Source organism: Patagioenas fasciata, chromosome 9 (assembly GCF_037038585.1).
Source record: "Patagioenas fasciata isolate bPatFas1 chromosome 9, bPatFas1.hap1, whole genome shotgun sequence".
In the NCBI taxonomy this organism is placed as follows: domain Eukaryota; kingdom Metazoa; phylum Chordata; class Aves; order Columbiformes; family Columbidae; genus Patagioenas; species Patagioenas fasciata.
This window is the reverse complement of record NC_092528.1, coordinates 6,793,809-6,814,645: the sequence shown is the minus strand read 5'-3', so window position 1 is coordinate 6,814,645 and position 20,837 is coordinate 6,793,809. Positions and strand designations below refer to the sequence as shown.

The 20,837-nt window shown below is 49.0% G+C and overlaps 1 protein-coding gene across 1 annotated transcript; it reads right to left on the bottom strand.

Moving 5' to 3' along the window:
• Nucleotides 1–1,815: 1,815 nt before the first annotated feature.
• KY (kyphoscoliosis peptidase) lies at nucleotides 1,816–20,175 on the bottom strand. Its single transcript, XM_065844172.2, has 12 exons — nucleotides 19,833–20,175; nucleotides 18,741–18,803; nucleotides 17,164–17,226; nucleotides 15,374–15,448; nucleotides 15,149–15,190; nucleotides 13,999–14,049; nucleotides 12,358–12,440; nucleotides 11,902–12,010; nucleotides 10,170–10,287; nucleotides 5,558–5,746; nucleotides 4,750–4,940; nucleotides 1,816–3,731 (listed from the first exon to the last, which is right to left on the bottom strand). The coding sequence occupies exons 1-12, from the start codon at nucleotides 19,963–19,965 to the stop codon at nucleotides 2,830–2,832; spliced, it is 2,019 nt and encodes a 672-aa protein (XP_065700244.1). The 5' UTR covers nucleotides 19,966–20,175; the 3' UTR covers nucleotides 1,816–2,829.
• Between the last annotated feature and the right edge of the window lie 662 nt (nucleotides 20,176–20,837).

Here is a 20,837-nt window from a genome sequence, read left to right as displayed (position 1 = left end):
ATCAATTGCTAATACACTTAATAAGCAACTTTGTGCAGTGAGCAGGCTGTAAGAATCTGATCTAAGTGAACTAAAGAGTGGAAGTTGCAACAGGGGAACTGCTGAATTGCTTCTCTGTGCTGGTGTCTGTGCTCCGTGTTTCCCCACTGTCTCTGCAGATACACGGTGCCGTGGACCTGTGTGGCTGCTGCTTCTGGAGTTGCTGTGCATGGACAACAAAAGGACAGAGGTTGAACAAAGTTGATGAGTTGAACATCATCACTACATCATTTTTAAGCGTGTGCCTTTCTCTAGGTGGGTATCTGATTGCGTACTAACCATCTTTGTTCATGTGAGTAGATGGAAGCGCAGAGGTACACTTGACAGAGATAAAAGTGTGTTCTACACATATTTAATTTGCCTTTGCTGAGAAACAAGGAGTTTTCAAAACTGAGTGATCGGAATTCATAGTGCTAAGTCACTGCACCTCTTGGTGGTGTAGGGATTACAGAAACTCTTCAGTCCTGAGGCTTGCCAAGAACTCTACTGAATGAGAGAGCTGCTAGTCCTGAGATAACCGAGAAGTCTGCCCCAGAGATGTTCTCCTGGTGTTAGAGTCTTGGCTATGCTCAAGAATGTGCATTTTTGATGAGAGGGAGGAGAAAAAGACTTGTTTATCCTGGAGGGAGATGTCACAGCAAGTACAGACTTCTGAGGTGCTTTTATCTGGGGCTGCAGGGTTTCTCAGGCATCCTGCTCTGCCTTTGCAGTGTCAAACTTCCCTTGGAATAATCACCCAGCCCTGGCAGCTTCATAATTAATGAAGCTGGAGAGAGGTTTTTTGTGTGTCTTTGAACTCATGCCTTCGATAGCACCAAAGAATTTCTTACACATTTGCAGGGCTGAGGCAGATGTTGGTTTTCTGTTTGGAACAAAAACACAAAAATTTATTTGCAGTACTTCTGTTTGTACCAGCATCGCATCTCGAGAGCGGGAGCCATCTGGAGACAGAAATAGAGCACAGGGACCGTGTTCGTGCTGGTGTCACCCTGCGGGGAGAGGCTTTACCACACGTTGTGCCTCTTTGTGTTCATGTAAGTGGACATCAAGTGTTTGGTTGCATGAAGGGTGTGTATAGTTTGGTATCCTCGACCCTGTTATGTGGAAAAAGTCATTTTCTTTAGTCCCGAAGCTCTGTGGGATGCCTCCTTATCCTCCCGTTGTAAGAAGTGACGTATCTGCTTGACCTGTGAAATGAAAGTGACTGAAATGTGTCCTCCTTGATCTGAAAAATGGGATCAAAGTAAAAAGCATACTTCTGCTAGGCACCAAAATAAACCAGGGCTGTCTGTGCTTGCAGACAAGGCTCGTGTTAGCCCTCAAGGTCCTAGGCAATCAAAAAATCCCCGAGTCTCTCTTGCCTCTGCATCTGTGCAGTTCAATACGGGAGCGGATGCCTGCTGGGCTACAAGGCTTGTTAGTGCTCCTACGGGGAGGAGCTGCTGCCGCCGGAGTTTGAGGGCAAAGACGCTTAACTGTTTGGGGGGAGGACTTGAAACTTACTTTTATCTCGTGTATGGAGCCTTGTCTCCAAGTACAAGAAGCCCCCAAAGCACCGCTGTGCTCCTGACATCCTAGAGCAAGCTTTTCTAGCTTACACGTTGTGTTTGTACCCGCAGCTCGTGTCCGCCCGCATCCTCGCTGAGAGTTCTGCTGTGGGAACACAGCTCCAGGTACCCTGCACGCCCGCTCAACTTGCTTAAAACAGGGACTGGGGCAGAGGGAATAACTCGTATTGTTTGGTCAATGAAACAGAATGCAAAAACATTACAGGTTTATTTTCAGTTCAAGCTCAAACATAATATCTCGGGTCACACTAACACTTAGGGACATCTGAATCATTTATGCAAATGTTGCTTGATCTTATGAAGATATTTATGGCGAGGTTCACTAGAAGACCGCTTCTGCCTTGAGCGTCTAGGGGTTTTCCTAGAGTACAGCACCAAATAGTTTTTACATGGTAATAATCTCACTCTGCCATTCCACATAACCCCTTAAGTTCTTCAGTTGCATTATTGCATAGACAAGTTGCAGTAAGGAGTGGTGGTTTTGAGAATTTTATTCTCCATTTAACTGTAGTTTTGTTTATGGAAACACCTATATGCTTGAGATACGATTACAGTCTTAATATTGCAGAAAAAAAGTGTTTACAATTCAAATACTCTAATATAAAAAGGTAAAAATGATTTTGGTTATTATATTTAAGAGTCAGTGTAAAAAGTCACTTCGCAGTATCACTGACATTTGTAAGACAATGAAGTGCACAAGAAAACTTCATGTTGTAGCATCTTCCTAACACTTCTCTCTCCTGGGATGTAGTTTGCGACTTGACTAAAGATATACAGAAGCTCGGTTTAAATATCCTGAAGTTCCTCGTGTCCAGTATTGCTGCTCAAAACCAGGGTGTGGGTGAATTCTTCTTGGAGTAGCCATTGTAAGACTTTTCTTATGGTCCAAAGCTTGGAAACCAGCAATTGCCGCTGGGCACAGAATGACCTGTGGCCAGACATTCGGTTGTTTTCTTCACGATGTTTGTCTGGACAGTATGACTGAAACATGGTGAGGGTTTCATTTGATTTCTTCCACTGCTGCTCCCTTCTGAACAGGATTTTCTGCTTCTTTGAACTTCTTTGAGCCCGTGGTCTTGCAAAAGCCTGCAAGTGTTGTTCTGCGTTCCTTGAAAGAACAGATTTGATCAAGAGAATGAGCGATCTCCTAAAGCTGCGTTGGTTTTGGGCACGTCGGAAAGGTTGGTTCATGCAGGTGGGTGAAAGAACAAGTAGGGGGCTGTTACTGAGCCTCCACTTCGTATTTCAGGACGTGTGAGTAAAAGCTGTGGTTGGCATTCTCGTGCACCATCACAAACACCTCCCTGCACCCCGATGTGTTGCAGGTTCCCTCCCAGTAGCCCCGGCTCTGGGTGAGCGGGTAAGTGTTCTCAGCCTGAACTAGCACCTTTGCGATCCCGTGCATTTTCAGTTTAAACTGCACGTTGCGGTTCGCCGGCAGCAAGCCCGAGAGCGGCTCCAGGATCTCATAGTCTTCCGCCCACTTGCTGTAGCTCTGCGGGAAAGCCGGCCACTTCGCTTCAGTGTTCAGGCAAGTGATGAGGTAGTTGAAGATGTAGTCGTAATTGCCAGGATCTGACTTCTTCTTGGCGTAGATTTTCAGGACAAAGTTCCCGGCGTGGGGGAGATGGATCTTCAACTCGATCTGGTTCCCGCGGTGGATTTGCATGATGTGCCGCCTGCCCCCGTCCTCCGTCAGGCTGCCGTTGTCGCAGTGCAGCGAGGCCAGGATGCTGATGTCCTTGCCCAGGGTGAAGGTGACGGAGCAGCGCCCGTCGTTGGTGTGGATGACGGGGTCGGGGTGCGACGGCCTCAGGAACCCTTGGCGCTCCGTGAACCAGCTGGGTCCAACCGGCTGGTGCAGGTCCTTTGGGAAGCGCATGGCCTTGTCCACGGACTTGCACTCTACAACATACTCCAACACACACTTGTAGATGGCTTCGGAGCCTTTGGAGGGCTTGGCAAAGATCTGCAGCTTGTGGCTCCCTGTCTTCTGGGGGTAGATGTCCAGCTTCATCCCATGTTTTTTCAAAGTCATTAAGCCGTGTTCATCTGTTCCCTTCAGCTTAAACATAAATAGCGTGGCAGCGTGGCAATCCACCGATACAGAGGCTTTTCCGTTTACTGTGAAATACAAAAGAAAAGAAACTGCGTAAGAGTTTCAATACATTTTTTGCGTGTACGCCCTGTTCTAGGAGGACTAATCCGTCCCAATAAATTGCCGCTTCTCTAATAGTAAAATAAAGAGCTGCAATTGATAGGTCACAGCTTGCCAGCTCTGCTGAGACCAGTGTCCCTCAACAAGAACGCAGTGACGAGTGGCCTTTGTTTCAGAGATGTGCATTTCTCCTGCTTTGATACATGCTGAAATGGAGCTGCGGTGCTATAGAATCTGAGAGCCTGTGCGGAATGTAACTGAAATTATCGTCAGCCCCTGTGCTCGGGAAGGGCCGTATTAGATGTGATTAGACCTGATTGCTGGTCCAGTAGCTGTTCCAAGAAGCTTCAGAGAAAGAGCAGGACCCCTCCAGTACATAGATAGGAGATAATCTGCCTCCCTATGAGCCTGTTCCCAAACAGCTTGAAGACGGTATTAAGTCCTTAATTGTTGTTGCCATTAAGTTTTAACTGTGTTCTTAGCATTCAGAAATTAGCTAAGTAGTTAAATTCCTGCAGCTCTTTTAAAATCTGATCTTAAATGTGGGCCCTGTACTTCAGTGCTGTTACCTGAATATTTTTGTTAAAAGAGCTGCTGCTCTTGCTCAGGGTGCTGGGTGTTGCAAGAAGAAGCGCCTGTTTATGCGTTGTTCAGTAACTCAGATTTTTGGAACACCGTAAAAGGTTTAAATCCCATTTTCAAGCCAGAGTTGCTAATATATTGCAGCAATACTCCGAATTTTGCACCACCGATCCTGGTGGAGAGAGTATCTAATCCTCAGTCATCCTCTGCTTTAGACCCAGGGGCTACTACAATTTTCCACAGTTTGAACAAAAAATAAGAAAGAAAAAGGCCCGTCCTCTGGCCTGAGAGCTCCAAGTGCACTCTGCTTGCCAGAACCAAGCTGGAAATGTAATTCTCTACACGCACGACAGCGGTGGTGTGAAGGAAGGATGCTCCGCCGGTCCCGCGGTGGGGTGTTACCTGTTGGGATGACAGCTGTCTCCGGCTGTGCGCTCAGCAGCCCCAACATGTAAAAATTACTCTTGTGCAGCATGTTGTTCTCAAAGTCTTTCAGCGTCAGGGTTGGTTTAAGGAGCTGCCAGTTGCTGTTATCTGGGAAGTGATTGTTAATGAACAGAGCCGGGTGAGTCAGAAAATAAAACTCATTGTACCTGGAAGAAGGAAGAAGAGATTAGAGGAAAAGGAGTAATTACAAACTGGTCATTCTTCCCCTGCAGAGGGGCGGTGGTTTCAGCAGGACGAACACAGGGTGTTTTGGGCTGCTGAGAAACTGAGGTCGTTTGGTTTGAAATTCTCTGGGCAGAGAAGGAACCTGAGCTCTGGTTTATTATTTCCAGGGAGCGTGCTGAGTTTTTGGATAAAACCAGGGTATCTGCACTACCTTGGGCTCCTGACAGAGGAGTCACCACTTGTTGTTTGGAAGCGTGGAGGCACCTTCTCTGAGATAGCTGAGAGCTATGAATCAAGTACCACCGAGAACTGCGTAAACTGAAGGTGTGATAAGCAAAACAAGTTCACTTTTAGCAATTATGGGGCTCAGGCCTGCTGCCTTTCTACAGGTACATTGGACTAGATGACCTTTGAAGTACCTTCCAACCCAAACTATTCTATGATCCCTTGTATAGGCAACCCAGATACCTTACTCAGGGCTTCAGATCTTGCTGTGGAACCTAAAATTTGTCACTGTTTGCTGTTTCTTATCACACCCATCTGCTTTCATCTGCCTTTGGGGTAGATTTCCGTACTAACGTAGAGGATGGTTCTTTACCTGAAGGTGAACTTGGTGAGAGAATCGTCAACAGAACCGCTTCCCCAGGTGCTATCGAGCAAATGCCACCTTCCCTCAAGGTAGACGGCGTTCCAGGCGTGGTCGGAGTCCCCTGTGAAGGTCTGCCCTATCTTGTACCCAAACCCCTTCGAGTAGCCCGAGAGCTTCATGCACTGTATTCCTGCAATGCTAAAAGGAAACCATGAGATGCAGCAGGAGGTTGCTGTTGTCAGCCTTGCAGCACACTTTTGGGGAAGGGTGTGAGGAACAACAGCCAGCACGTCTGCAGAACTTCAGTCCTGTGGGTCGAGTGGACCTACTCCATCACCCTGCAGGTGAGTCCCATGGGGTTTAAATGTCCAAGTGTGCAAGTTTACCTCTCTTTGAAAACTAACTCTGAGCCTGGTGACAGGCCACAGTGCTAGTGTCAGGGCTATTGCATCTAGAGACAGGCATGTTCTCCCCCTGGACCACTGGCATCACGTAGAGACTCTTTTTCTGGGCTATGTGGGGTGGACGTGTGAGGGTGACCCAAGGTGACGATGCCTGGGCTGTTGGGGGCTGTGTTTTCTTGTAGCCTTTGCACAGGCACTTGGAGGGATGATCCCACTGGATGACGGGGCTTTTCTCGCCCAGTTTTTGCATCTTCCCTCTCATTTTGTCTGCACCATCAATTCAGCGCTGTTAGAAGAGGATGACAAAGATGAAGTGCGCTTAATTGCTCTCTGTCTTGTTACTCCGTGGAATCCCTGTGATGCTGTCCACAATTAGCCCGTGTAATTATAAATTAAAAGTGTGCCTGTTCATGCTTGTGTTCTCTCTGTGACCGCAGGCCTGGTGTTTGACACCAAGATATCTTAGACCTCACGGGATTGTGAATGCTGATTTAGTTTCCTTAAAGAGTGAGCTTGTGCTTGCCCAGGGTACAAAAGATTAAATAGTCTCTTTCAAAAAAAAAATAACGAATTCCTGCCTTGATGTGTAAATAGGATTTAAATAAGCACTGTGTTAATAAGCTCTCTGCTGTTGATAGCAATGGATTCTAACACTGGCATCTTATTTCAGCATTAATCTAGAAGTGTTTCGCTTGTTGTCTTCTGTGTAGGATGTATTGATGTTTTTCATCATTATTGAAAAGTACGTTAAACTGAACAGCTACCTTAAGTAATAAAGTGTGAGTGCTTCAAGAGCACGGTTGTCTGCATAATGTGAGCTTAGAACAACAGTGATATTTACAGGAGGATAATTAGAAGTGGAGGTCTGGTTAGAGATGCTGGTCGCTGGCAGTGCAGAAGTGTCCCAGGGAGGACGGCTTTGTGCATGGAGACAATGCTGGTTTAGAGGGCAAGTTGTCGCTTCAGCTTCTCCTACAGACTTGCTAAACTCAGGCTTTGTGTTGCTTTGGTATTTTATACCTTAAGAGTAGCAAATTCTTAAATTCTTTAAGAAAGCGTACGGAAAATAGCCCGGGCTGCCATGCGGTGATAGCGAGGCGCTGCCCGTCACACGAGCCGTTCAAAACGGCCACGGCAGGGCTGGCAGGAATGCCATTGAGAAACCTGGTGTCGCAGGTGGTCTGCACGGCCCTTGCCAGCCCGCAGCTGCCCGGGAGCCAAATTCTAACGGGGCGCTGGGCGGTAAATCTGGAGCAACTCCACGGACACGGCTAGCGAGAGCTTGGAGTTACATGGTGTAACTGAGACCGGGAGCTGGCCCGGGAACTTTAAGGAAGATTTGATCCGAAGGGGCCTAGCGGGAGCTAAGTACCAAATTCCCGCAAATTTCATGGGGATTGGTGTGTAATCCTTCTAGGCTTCTCTAGACATTCTTAGCTGGGAGATTCAGAGAGAACATTAAGGGACAAGTTCTGCCCATCATTCTCTCCATGTTCTCCCTTACAGCGAATGTTCGCCAAGCAGCAAGAAGAGTTTGTGCTTGGATGCGTTCAAAGTTCCCAAAAGAAAGGTCAGAGCATTTAAACCTTGGTCTTTCTAATCATGGACAGACAAAAAGCCAAGCTAAAACATCCTGTAAAAGAGCAAACCTGTGCTGATGAAGAGAGTGATCATGTCTCTGTTCTTGTGTAGATGTCTTAATACAGATAAATTAACCAGGCAGAGAGAAGATACAGAAGACCTCCAGAAATGCAGTGTGATGGTAGAAGATGACCTAAATGCAGGGTAGACTGGAAGAACTGTTAAGAAACAGTTGACAACATCTGCTTGGGTGCAGCAAGGAGGTTAAAAGTTAAGTTACTTTTCTGCTTCAAAAGCAGTAGGAAATAATCTGGATCTTGCTACAGGTGTCATTGGAATTCAATGGTGCCGCCTTGCCTTTGATTTCAGGTTGACTTTGATGTTTTCATCTGAAAAAGAAGCAAATCTGGCTTCTCCGGAGGGAGGCAGAATGGTTTGGAGTTGCAGTAGGTAGGTGTACGCCCGGAAGGAAGGAACAGCTACTGACTGCAGACAACAGGAAAAGTGAGAGGATGTGAAACTGGGATTATTTACAGACTAATTTAGAACAGGGAGCAGCAAAGTGGTCAGACCCGCTGTCGGGAGTGCGGTCAGCTTCGCTCCCAAAGGTGCTGCTAGACACTCTCGAGTGCAAATCATTGTTTTGCTTTCATTGTTAATCCTGGTAAGTGAGTTTCTCCCGAAGTCTGGACTGCCAGGTTTTGCCCTAAATTGAGTTCATGGATTTACGCTCCCTGGTTTGCTTGGCCATGCCATCTCTTTGAGTTGGTTGTCAGCTGAGAAGCCCTTGATTTCAGTGAGACCCTTGGGGGGGGACTCCTGGTGACTGGCAAATTGGGTTGGTTGTTCAAGCTGCCTCAACAGCAGCTGGGAAAAGAAGGCCTGTTAAAAGACCTTTTTTTCCCCCAAAACTTGTCTCTGACAAACCTTTATAGAAGATGACTGCTCTTTGCCTCTTGCCTTCGTGCTTAGACCCAGCATAAGACTTGAACATTGCCCAAGAGGAAGGGATGGGGCGATCCCCTTGCAAAATCAGGGTGTTGTCTTTGGTTATATAGTTTTTCAGGAAAGGAGCTAAACATTTAGCTAGTATTTGACAAAAGTAGGAGGCTGGATGAGTGGGAGGTTTCCCGAATCACAAAATGAATAATCAACCTGGAACTGAGGAATTAAGAGTAAATCAACAGAGCCTGTAAATAGTAAAAGATATCCTTGGAAAGATTAATGCTTTTAATGAACTAAATATATGCTTTTTAATGAATAGATGCAAATTTCCCCCACTGCTAACTGCTAACAACTGTTATATAAGATGCAGTTATAAATTCATACTTCATCATCCTGTTTCTTTATTTTACTCTTTAGAAAGCAAGATCCGATATCACGGGGTGTGTTATTGGTTGGAAGCACTCACCACTTTAGCATCTGGCAGTGTTTTTTGTTTGTTTCATGGTGAAAACCTCCTCAAATCTTCTTGGATGGTGTGGAAAGCCAATTGTTACTTACACATGCCAATTAATAACTGATCTTATTTTTTTCCCAAAGCTAGCTTGTAAATGGACACTGTTCTGCTGTGAGAGCCACCTCGCAAGCCCACGCTCTTTGGAAAGTACACTGTTGCTTTCTGGCATTAGGAAGCCCCTTCCAATCTTGTGTCCCTGAGTCATCAGGTCCAGTTTTCTCCTCTTGGACAACGTAAGACCGGTTCTAAACTTGCCAGGAACCTTCTTTGTGTTCACTCTAAGCTAAACTATAGGACACAGCGGTGAGAGGTGAGGTGCTGCTCCTTGCTGGGGTGCTTGAGGGTTACCTGGCACCATGGCATCTCCTTTCTGTGCTGGGTTGGAGAAACAGCCGTCTCCTCGCTTTATGGGGCTGGAAAAACGTGAGGGAGGTGGGATTTGTGCTGCGTTCGTATGCAAAGCACCTGTGCTCGCTGCCAGGGAAGGGGCTGCCTCTTGAGGAAATGGTTTTGTGGTTGTAAATTCCTGCTTTGTGGGGGGAAAACCCACTTGTTTATGCAACTAATCCCCAGTGGAGTCAACATGGTTTTGTAGGCATCTTAGTTATTGAATGCCGACGTAGCTCTAAGATGGGAACTACAGCGTTAGCCTCGGCAGCGATGCACCTTGAAACTGGCTGCAGGACGGTGTGGGGAGCGTGGGGCAGTGTCTGGGGGGATCTGTAGTAAAAAGGGGACAGGGCATCTCCAGAAGGCTTTGGGAAGGCTCCTGGGACTGTGCCCACCTCCTGCATGGGAGCGTGCTGGAGACGCCGCTCCTTCTTGTTGAAGACTTGCTATGCTTTTAACCTTCACGTACAGATACTCCAAGGAAAAAACGAGCTGCTTCTAACCGAATTAGCTCCGTGTTTTCATCTGCCATTATGTTAATGCAACGCGAAGCTCAGCAGATGGCACAAAGTAAATTATGCTGGGGATGGGGGTGTGGAGGGGGTGGAGGAGGAAGCAAAATTGACCTTTCGAGGACTTGCTGTTTCTCCACAGCATGGTTTGAAAGCTCAAGTTCCACGTCCTGCTTAAAGTCGCATCAGTCAATGCAAAGGCAGACATGAAAGGCACCGAGATGACAACGAATGTTAACTCTCCCTGGCATCGAATGTTTCTGAACTTAATTTACCTGCACATGTGTTCAAAGAGCTCCGCATATCCCTCACAAACGCTCTTCCCGGTCTGAAGCACGTCGATGGGTTTGCTCGACAGCTGGCTTTTGTCGCGGTAGCCCACCACGTCGTATTCTGCGGGAAGGAACGCGGACAAAAGTTCATCCCAAAGCCCTAGGCAACGGGATTGATGGGCAGCGGGAGCAACCCTTGCATTGCTTTTCATCTCCGTGAGCGCAAGCAAAGAGAAATGAGTGGTAGCGTGTGCTGCGCAGAGATGTTGTGATGGGCAGAGAGGGACCAGGCCTGTCTCTCTCTGTTAAGGTGCAAAGAGTTCTACATTTGAGCGGGTTGCACTCATGCTACTGTCAAGGAAACCATTGAGCTTTTTGCACTCTTGACAAGCAATTTGTATTTAAAAAATACCTGGAAAGTAGCTTGTTGGGAAATACCTGAAATGAGTTATTGCGAGGGAGTCATATTAATACCTGGAAGCGTAGGAAATCTTAATTTGTCAGAGTGAATGCAGAAAAGCAGAACAGCAGGGTTCCTTCAGACAGAGCTTGAGGAACTGGTCTGGGAAAGTTAATTCAATACTGCCCAACCTTGGTCATGTCCATCACCTCTTTCTTAAAATATGAACATATTTTTCTGACAAAGCTCTAAGGAATGCTGCATCAGCTGATTCATCCTCCCTTTTATGCTGTGGAAGAGGGGGATAAAAAGCTGGCGACACGCTGCATTTGTGCTTTGAAATGCTGCAACCCCTTGGCTTTTATCTACGAGGCTTCGCTGATGGCTGCTTTGGGGTTGGCTTCTCCTCCTGGGATGTCCACCTGGCCATCAACAAAGCTGCTTGGAGAGCTTGCTGTCTGCTTGTGGCTCTGTAGCGATGCTAGAAATATAGCTAAAATAATTGGTTTTAGTGCTCCTGCATAGAGGTAGCTGCCCATCGCAGGCTGGGGGTTGAGTTGGGTGGGAAGAGATACCCAGGGAGCAGCGCTTTCCCTTGAAATCCAAACAGGGAAGTGGTTTATATCGTCAGGCCATTTAAATTCCTAGCACTACGTTTATCTCCCATACATGTAAATAGGGGCCAGGCTCTGCAGGAAGGAAGGACAACCAGGGACAAAGTGGTGTCAAAAAAATATTGCGAGGAGATCAGAGCGTACTACCGGGATCAGAGACAACTTGTGAGCGTGTGTCAGGCGAACGGACTGACTCCAACCAAACCGGCTCTCCAAGGTGGCATCTGGCCCAGGCAGTGGCCAGAAATGGGTTAATAGTGTAAAGGCTTGAGTGATCAGCGCTGGGGTGGGGCGAATGCTCGGTTTTCGGAAGTGCACTGAAATCAGCATGTTTGAGGGCAAGATTAAAGCTGTTTGGGATTGAGCTAACTGTGCTAAGCCTGCAGTTGCTGGCAAAGCTCTGTTGGTCTCTGTGGGCGTGAGATTAGGGCAGTGCTAGTGTGGTTACACCTTGGAGTAAGGTGAGTGGGAGGTACAGACTCATCAGGTGGAAAGGAGTCATTTACACACAAACCTTGTAGGGAGGGCAGTGCTGGGAGAGGGACTATGGAAATGGAGATGGCGAGAGAACCCCTGAATGTATTTCTGGATAAATACACCCAGAAAACCTTCCTTCCACCCTGCACTTGAAACTAAACCATAAGACATAGCAAACTGCAGTGGCAGCATCACGGGGGTGACAGCCACAGCCTTATCTTCTCAGTTGAGGATCTCGACCTACCTATGTGATGGCATATCCACATCCATATGGCTCGGACCTTCTCCAGATCAGTCCGGGCTTGTTTGAGCAGGGCTTTAACAAGTTCCTCCACGCTGTTCGTGACATTTACCTGTTTGTGAGGAGGAAACATTGCACGGTTGCAGTGAAGGTCCCATGCTCCCTTATTCTTCTGGCGAGACCCCACCTGCCAGGAGACTGCTCTAAATCCAGCTTCATTAGAAATACAAATACAAGGCTGTAGTTTCACATTTTGAGCAAGCACTTTTGGTTATAGTTTCACTGCTGGAGTGGGATCTTTGTTGCTGATGATTGCAGAGAAATGGGGTTTTATTGCTTGTTTGGGACGCTTTGAGGCACATGCCCCGATAGCTCAGACTAAGCCGGTGTTCGTGCTGGTTTCAGGGAACGTCCCCGCAGGGGAGCTGGGAGGAGGACAGGGGGAAAAGCAGGACTTACTTTTAATGCGTAGGCATCCAGCTTCTCAAATTGCCTCAGATCGACTGGCATGGATTTCAAAGAGGATTTGTCCCATGGATAGGCTGGGAAGAAACGAGTTGTCATTGTCTGGGGAAGGGAGGGGGGCATTTTTTCCTGGCCGTGCTGTTGGACAAGGGGACAGGGCTCCTGCTTAGGGAGCAGAGGACAGCACGCTTACAGACGCCCCTGCCAGCTGCACGGAAAGCAGGAGCCATCCTGTCTAGTCTGCTATAATTTGGGCCGTGCTGGAGCGGGAGCTGCCCCTGGGTCTTTGGCGCTGCGTAACAGCATCGAAAATCCCAGGATATTGCGGAGGTGCGTGAGATATAGAGCAGAAGTACCAGGGAAATCTGTGCTGTGGAAACCCTGGCGAAAACATGACTTAAAAAAATAATTATATATATATAACAGCAGCAAAGAGCTGCCTTTCTCCAGTAGTTTTGCTGGAAGCACTGACTGCTTTGTGTGGTAAAGGGCCATGATTCTGTGCAGACTTGAGCACGAGAGATGTTACATGGGGAGCAGTTGGACTGAGACTGCATCTTCACAAGCTTTAGCCTCCCAGTTCTACTCGCTGTGAACGAAGGGTTAATAACTTGCACTAATTAATCAGATAACTTATTTTTTTAACAGTCTCTGGATAAGCTGACACTGTGATCCAGCGATATCTCAGCGCACAGATGTCTGGGGTGGACGTCTCCCCTGGATCGCCGTCTGCTCAGCACTGCCTTTGCTTCTGAGCTGGGGAGAGAACTGAGCTCTACAGCAACCACTGCCACGTGCTGTCAAAGCCCCTCGGGACTAAAGAGATTCTCCTACCCATCTCTGCAGGATTGTTGTTTCTCCAGGAAAAAAAAAAAGGGGATTTAAAAAGGTTTGCAAAGTGAAAATGCTGTTGTGTGACTCCTGAGTGCTGGGAGAGGTGAATGAATGGTGCTGTAGAGGTGGACAGAAGGTCTGTTCCTGACTTGCGAAGGTGTTTTGTTAATTTAAACCCTGCTCTTCTTGCAAACCTGTACCCAAGGGAGGAGTTTTGGGGTGTCCCGCATCGCGGTGACGGTGTGACCTGCCAGGCGGGATGCAGGCACCCATTGCCCATCCCTGTGCTGCAAAAATCTGTGTGCAGGCACATGGCATCTGTTTCTTTAACAGCCTTCTTTGTTTATCTCGTTTTTTTCCCTTAAAAGGACTATTACGCTGACCTAAAGAGAGATAAAGCAGATTTACGCGTTTAAAGGTTCCCATTCTCTACAGCTCTGAAAATTACTTTTTGCCTGTTGGGAATGGGATGTTTTGGCGTGTTTTTAAATTGCTTGTCTGTTTTTTGTCTTTGTCAGGCTATCGCTGCAGAGGCTCCTTGCAGTAACTCGCATAACCCTGCGCATCGTGCCCGTTTGCAGAGCACCTGCCTCGGCTGCAGCCTCGGGAAGCCCTTGGGCACAGGTGACATTCCCAAAGATGAACATTACTCATGGTAGTGGAAACTAAACCCCTTGTCTGTGCGCGTCGGTCAAGGCTTGCAGCAGGGTTTCTAGGACCAATGGGTTTCCTATCTGGGGCTGCCCTGCCTTGTGTCCCACTGTGCCACCAGCATGGGGCGAGGGGACAGCTGATAGTTACCATGCAGGTCTTTTCCTCCTGGTGACCGAGGGGCTTCAGGACTCTGGAAACCTGGAAAATAAGAGAAGGGAGCGTAGGGTGAGCAGTTGTTGGCAGGAACAAAAGGACCAGTTGTGGCCCCTCAGTTCCAGAAGGACAGGGAACTGCTGCAGAGAGTCCAGCGCAGCCACCAAGATGCTGAAGGGAGTGGAGCATCTCCCGTGTGAGGAAAGGCTGAGGGAGCTGGGGCTCTGGAGCTGGAGAAGAGGAGACTGAGGGGGGACTCATTCCTGGGGATCAATATGGAAAGGGGCAGTGTCAGGAGGATGGAGCCAGGCTCTTCTGGGTGACAACCAATGATAGGACAAGGGGCAATGGGTGCAAACTGGAACACAGGAGGTTCCACTGAAAGATGAGAAGAAACTTGTTGGGGGTGAGGGTGTCAGAGCCTGGCCCAGGCTGCCCAGGGAGGCTGTGGAGTCTCCTTCTGTGCAGACATTCAAACCCGCCTGGACACCTTCCTGTGGAACCTCAGCTGGGTGTTCCTGCTCCATGGGGGGATTGCACTGGATGAGCTTTACAGGTCCCTTCCAGTCCCCGACATTCTGGGATTCTGTGACCAACAGAAATAAACGATTGCAAGGAGTGGGATTGAGTGGGGGAAAAGCTGAAACTGAGGCATTTCTTTGCCTGTTCCCAGACATCAACACCCTGCAGAGGGGTGAAACGAGCTGCCTGAACCTCAGTGTGCCCTGTGTCCCCTCCCTGAGATTCCGCAGCAGTCAGGCAGCTCCTGTTCTGGCCCGAGGGCTGGGGACATGTAACCCCTGCCCAGCACCCGGCCAAACCCCCAGGCCTGGAAGAAGGGAGAGCTGAGCTCCAGCACTCTTAGCTGATAACCCTGCAGAGCTCTGCAGCACCTGGAGGATTTCTGAGGGTCCCCATGTCCCCCAGACTGTCACCACCCAGGGCTGGAGGAGGAGGAGACCAAGGATTTTGCTTCTCAAGCCCTAAGTGCTGGCAGGGTCCAGCAGCATCTGCCTGGCAGGGAGAGCAGACATAGGGCTTGGTATCCTCCCAGGATCCCTGTGGGGACATATTCCCCCTTGGGAACAAGCTCTGGAGCAAGGACCAGTGGAGAGGGACACACCGTGGCCGAGCAAAGCCTCACCTTTGTTGTCCTGTCCTCTCAGGCTGGGCAGCCTCTGGGGACCTGCAACAACCACGGCATGGTTAGTGCATCCACCACAACCCCTGACTTTGGGGTGCAGCATCACCCAGCGGGCTTCTTGCCCTCCCTGCTGCTGCAAAAAGTGGCTCCTTCTCCCTCCCACCCTTGGCCGCTCCGCCAGGGCTCCAAGGTGGAAGAGGTAGAGCTGCAAGAAAAGGTCTGTACCTTTTCCCAAGGAGAGTTTCTTGATGAGTTGTCCGGTGGTGTTCTTGGGGTGAATCTCCACCGTCACTTGGGTTCCTGCAAGAAACCATGTCAAACTCCCTAAGAAAAGGAAAATCTAACCGGGATGCAGAGAAGAAAGGCGGGATTGCTTGTTGAGGTATCGCTGAAGCCAACTCTTAACTTTAGCAAAAGAAACGGCAGTTCTGGCGATTGCAAATGTACCGAAGCGCTTGGCTTTCCCAGCAAAACAAAGCGCCCTTAAGATAAACCATATGGTCACCTCCAGTGTGATTTGTAAGCCTCAAAAAATAAAAGACAGCCCATTATAGCCTAACAGGTGATAAAGCAGATCATAAATAAAGCAGAGGTCCTCAGTGAGAATTGTGTGGCAGCTTAAAAAAAGAAGGTGTATCACCATATTAAACAGCTCTTGATGGAGATATGGTAAGCAGGGAATCAATTTCTTTCATTGATTTTTCTTGGAATCGAATAGAAAAAGGCTCAGAGCTCTGAAAATGGTTTGGCTTGTGACGTTAAAATCTTTGGCAGAAGCCGTTGCCTGTAAGAGGCAGCGACCAGACATCCCATGGAACTTGTGCTCCATGTGCCGTGATGCTCCAGAACAACCCGGGGGTCTCGTGTTTGACGCTTCATAGAGAGAAGCGCAAGAAAAGAAATTAGCAAGTGTCTTATAAGAATTACCTGAATTTTTTCAAAGGGACTGCATTTTTTTTTTTTGCAAGTATTTCAGAAGGTTTTGCAGCCTGGGGAACCTCTGCATCCTCATGGGCTCCCCATTTCAGATTGGACAGAGGTTATGTTGGAGATGGAAGGTCAAGATGTCAATGCACCTCGGGGCTGATGTCCCATCGCATGTGCTACCTCCTGCCGTTTTATCCAGAGCTCTTAGAACCAGCTAATTAGGCAAGAATCTGCACTTTCATCAAATAATAAGTTTTTCTGCAGACTTTAACTTTAGAAATAACTTCTTTTTTTTTTTTAATCTCATGTGATTACACAGAAGTTTGATGTCCTCTAAAGCCCCAAAAGCAGAAGGCAAGAAAAACCGTAAAAACTCTAAAAATAACACTTTTAAATCCCAGAGTTTTACTCTAATTCTGGGATGCTCACATATATCAAGGAGCCAAGATTAGAGCGGGTTGGTATATCCTGTCAGTGAATTCAAAGGTAAAATAAAGTTGCTCCTCAAAGACATGACTTTGTGCAAACAGGATCTTTTCCTTATGATTTTTATATTCTCAGGGGTCCTTTTTTCATTTCTCAAGATTATTATTATCTTTGGGTTTTTGTGAGTTTTCTTGCCAACTTCCACGTTCTCCGTTTTCCCCCATAAATTAAAATTCTTTGTTTTCAGGAAACCGACCTAGTGATGAGGATTGCCTTCTTCCAGTAACTTTAAAACGCATCAAAATACGTAATTCCACAGAAATGTTTCCAAGTGCTACAAACTAATGGTATGGAATGACTGCTGATGTTTCTATGATGTTTTTTGCTATCCCTAATCAAGCCATCCCTCATAAAGAAACACTTGTTCTTCTAGTTGTTATCATGCTTTCTGGTTACGCCTGTGCCATGTCCTGGTGGGAACCCAGGTGCTCCAGAACCCAAGGTTTCTCTAGGAATTTTTAATTCTTCATGCTTGAGATCACAGAATTGCCAGTGTGGGGCTTTTTTGCTCTTTTGGGCTGTTGTGAGGGTTGTTTGATTAGAAAATAAGCTTGAGCGGGAGTTTGCTCTGAAAAAGCATCATCCCTTGGGTCACCGCTTACCTTCGTTTGAGTAAGGAGTCGCGGTTTGTGTCTTCTCGCAGGGCTCCCTGGAGACTCGCCGGCCTGGATGGACAAAGGAAAACACCTGAGAGCCTTGCAGAGAGCAGGGCTGGATTAAACCTGTGCCTTTGCACTGAGGTGAGGAACGACATAAAAAGCTTGGCCCCGTTCTGCAGTCTCAAAGCCCAGTTGCTCGTGGTCCAGGGGATGCTCCAGCCTGTTTGCCTCGGTGGCCTTGGCACCGAGCTCGTGTCATACAGTTTGTAAATATTGTAGTGGCGCCAGCTGCTCAGTGGTGTCACAGGCTTCACCAAGATGGTTACAGGGGAATTTATTAATACCTGTGGTGCTAGAGGAGCGAGAGTTCTGCTCGTGCCTCTGGCATCCGAATTCCTTGGTAACCCTGACGGGGATTTAACTTGTGCCCAAGGTAGAGCTGCAAGGAAAGGTTTCCCATGTGCCTACCAAATACTTCTGCCATTAGGTTGGGGTGGTAGATGATTGATACTGTTCTCTGGCTTGTACTTGTGCTCTGCAGCTCTGGTTGCAGACCCTCTTGAACGTGATGGAACAGTCAGTGAGTGTTGAGTATTTATCGCTTCCCAGAGTGGCTTTTGTTATCTGCTGTCTGAGACCTTCAGATCTTCTATAAAAAAGCCTCAAAGCTGTATCTCACCGTGCAAAACTGCTTGCTCACGGTATGTGAGCAGCATCCAGCCATCAGTGATTTCAGAGGGACTTGGCTCAGGGCTCCTGTCAAGCATTGTAATGGCTTTTACAAACTGCTGTTTGCCCGTGGAAGCAAAGCTCCTGTCTGGAATAACTAGAATCCACTGTTTGGTACCGGGAGAGCTAAGTGCTGTCTTGCTTTCCTTTGCCTTTCTCTGCTAGGCACCACATTAGGCTTAGACTACCAGGAAAGCAAGTCAGGTGCTCTGATTCCCTTCCCCGAGAGCCGCTCCGTCCTGTAGCATCGCGGTCCTGCAACCAGGGGTAAGTAAATCCTGCAGATGTTCCTTCTGAACTCTTTTGGGGCAGAGGGGGGGTGAGGAACTGGCAGGGGAAAGTTCAAGACTAGCAGCTATTTAATTCCCGGAGAGCAGTCACATCTGCCTTGCGCTCAGCAATCTCTGAGCAGGGCAGATGCAGAAAGGGGTGGGGGACAGATGGTTGAAACCCCAAAGGCTTCTCATACACCCCCAACCCTGGTTAAGCTGTGTGAGTGCTGGGGAAGGCTCTGGAAGCTTGATCTGCAACCTGAGCGATTTGGGGCACTGAATTTCCCCCCTGTCATCAGCTGGCTGTGAAACATAAGAGCTCTGCGCACCTGAAATCTGAGCGAGCTCAGCGTGCAAGAGGGTCCCTGGGCACGGGCTCTGCAGTGCCACCCATGGGCATGGGGTGCAGGAGAGCGTGGAGGGGACGCTTCCCATGGCACATGGCCCCCGAAGCGCTGGGAAAAGGGATGGGTTGTTTCAAGCCCGTTTATGCTGGAGGGGCACAGCTGGGTGCTAAAAGCTTCAAGTGGGTTTTGCGTAGTGTGGGTAGTTGATGAGCAAAGTGAGAAGGTGACGTACCGTTAAGGTCTCTCTGCTGGGGTGGCTGTGCTCTGCTGTTGCCATTTCCGTCATCCTGCAAACCTGTAATATACAAACGTGAGTTTGGCAGGCTGTCCTCCTGGAGCGAGGTTTTGGCACTGTCAGGAGGCCAAGCACCCCAAAAACCTTCCTGTAACCCACCACACCAGCTGAACCTGTGTGTCATCAGCATCCACTTTCCCTATCTCATCTGCAGCAGATGCTGCAGAGCATAAAAAACCAGGAGGAAGAAAGCACAATTGTCCATGTCTGTGTTGCTTCAATAGGACTTGCTTGTATTTGGGTAGGTGCTGGATGTTGCGTTACATGAAGCATGAACACAACTTCTGCGTTACCTCTGCTTATCCTTGTGAGCCTGGAACTACTCATCTGAAAATCTAGCTTTTCCCTGAGGTTTTAGAGCACAAATACTCCTTTTTCTCCTTTTACTCTGGCAGGGAGGGTCCCCTGTACAGTTGCAGAGTGCAGCCTCAGCTTTTTGGAAGATCCCCTGAAAGACAGGAGCTGGGCCAGGCAGACTGTCCCAAACCAGAGCTATAAATGGCTCAGGGGAGTCATCCTTGGAGACAAAGCCTAGACACGCTTCAAACAAAACGCTTTTGCCCCGTACGCTGTTGTAGTAGGTGCAGGTCTGGGGCGAAACAGCTGAGCTCTCGCCCTGCTCCCTTTGCACAGCCGAGACAGCCCGTGGAGGCATCTTGGGGCCACCGCGGGACAGAGCAAGGTGCAAACATGGTCCTCGGATTAGTATCCATGCCTGTCACCTCCTCCTGCACCCTGGGGTGCATGCAGCAGAGCCAGGCACTCAGCACCATGCAGCATGCAGCGCTGCAGCAGCACGGGCTCTCCTGCACCAGGAGGACCAGCCAAGCCACGCTGGGCTTCTGCAAAAAAATGTTTGCAGTTTTGGGGTTTTGCAGCGTGTCTGCAAAGAAAAAGAGGAGAGAGGAGGAGGGGGAGAAAGCCCCAACCCTTCTCCAAAGCGGCTGCTTTGCTTGACCGTCTGCCGGGCAGCTGATGCTGGACGTGCAGCCCTCCCGTCCCTCGCACCCGCCGCCGGCGGGACGTTACCTGCGCCGCGGCCGCCTTCCGTCTGCCTCTCCCTCTGCCCTTTCTGCTTGCTGGCCGTCTCCTCGGGGTGGACAATAAGCAGCAAATTGATGGTTACCGCGCTGGGATCTGCCTTAAAGTCCATGGTCCCCATCAGAGCACGGCCAGGGCACCGGTGTCCCCGCGGAGCTGCCGCCGCTGCGAGCGGCCCGTGTTTATTTTCCACCCTCGGAAAGGCGAGCGTGCTCCCCCCGCGAGCCGCAGCGCCGGCGGGCTGGCCCGGCCAGCTGCACCATGAGTTTTCTGCCAAAGCCGACCCTAATGAAGAGGTTACAAGTCACCTTTGAAAGGAAATGGCAGGAGGGATCCGTTTCCCTAAAGTAGAGGAAGGAGCTGCGTTTCAGCCCGGGGACAGGGGGTCTGGTTTCAGAGCGTGCCCCCGGCTCCCTCTCCCCTCTCTCTGCCCTTTTCGGCTTTAAGCACTTGTCTACGCTCAAATCCCCCAGCAGCGCAGTTTGCTGGGGGGGATTCGCTCCCCGGTGCTGGCAGAAACCCTTAAAAGGCTTTCTCTTTTGATCCGCTCCCCTGGCAGAAACTTAAAGGATGCTTAGGAGTATAAATAATAACAATAACTGCTGCAGGAGGAGGGCAGCAGCTGCGGTGGGGAGAAAAAGGGCTAGAAACAGGGCACGAGCAGCCGTTTGCACCAGGGAGGATCAGTCTTTGCAGGACTGCTCGGCGTGCAAAGTGACAGTAGCGAAGGGAATTACAGAGTGCGAGCGGTGCTGTCCCAAAGGAGCCAAAAAATCAGCCTTCCTCTTACCCCCGTGAGCCCACGAGCCCGCTAATCGAAAAGGACGAGCCGTGCAAATCCCCGGCTTTCTAGAAACTCTCCCAGTCCTACAAAATGGGGGACAGGCAGGGTGACGGTGCGGGTTAGCAACCGGGCTCAGCTGGTGCCTGCAGCTCGCACGAGGAGCTGGCAGGGAGACGCTTTCTAATTTTACCGCTGGCCCCCATCCCAGC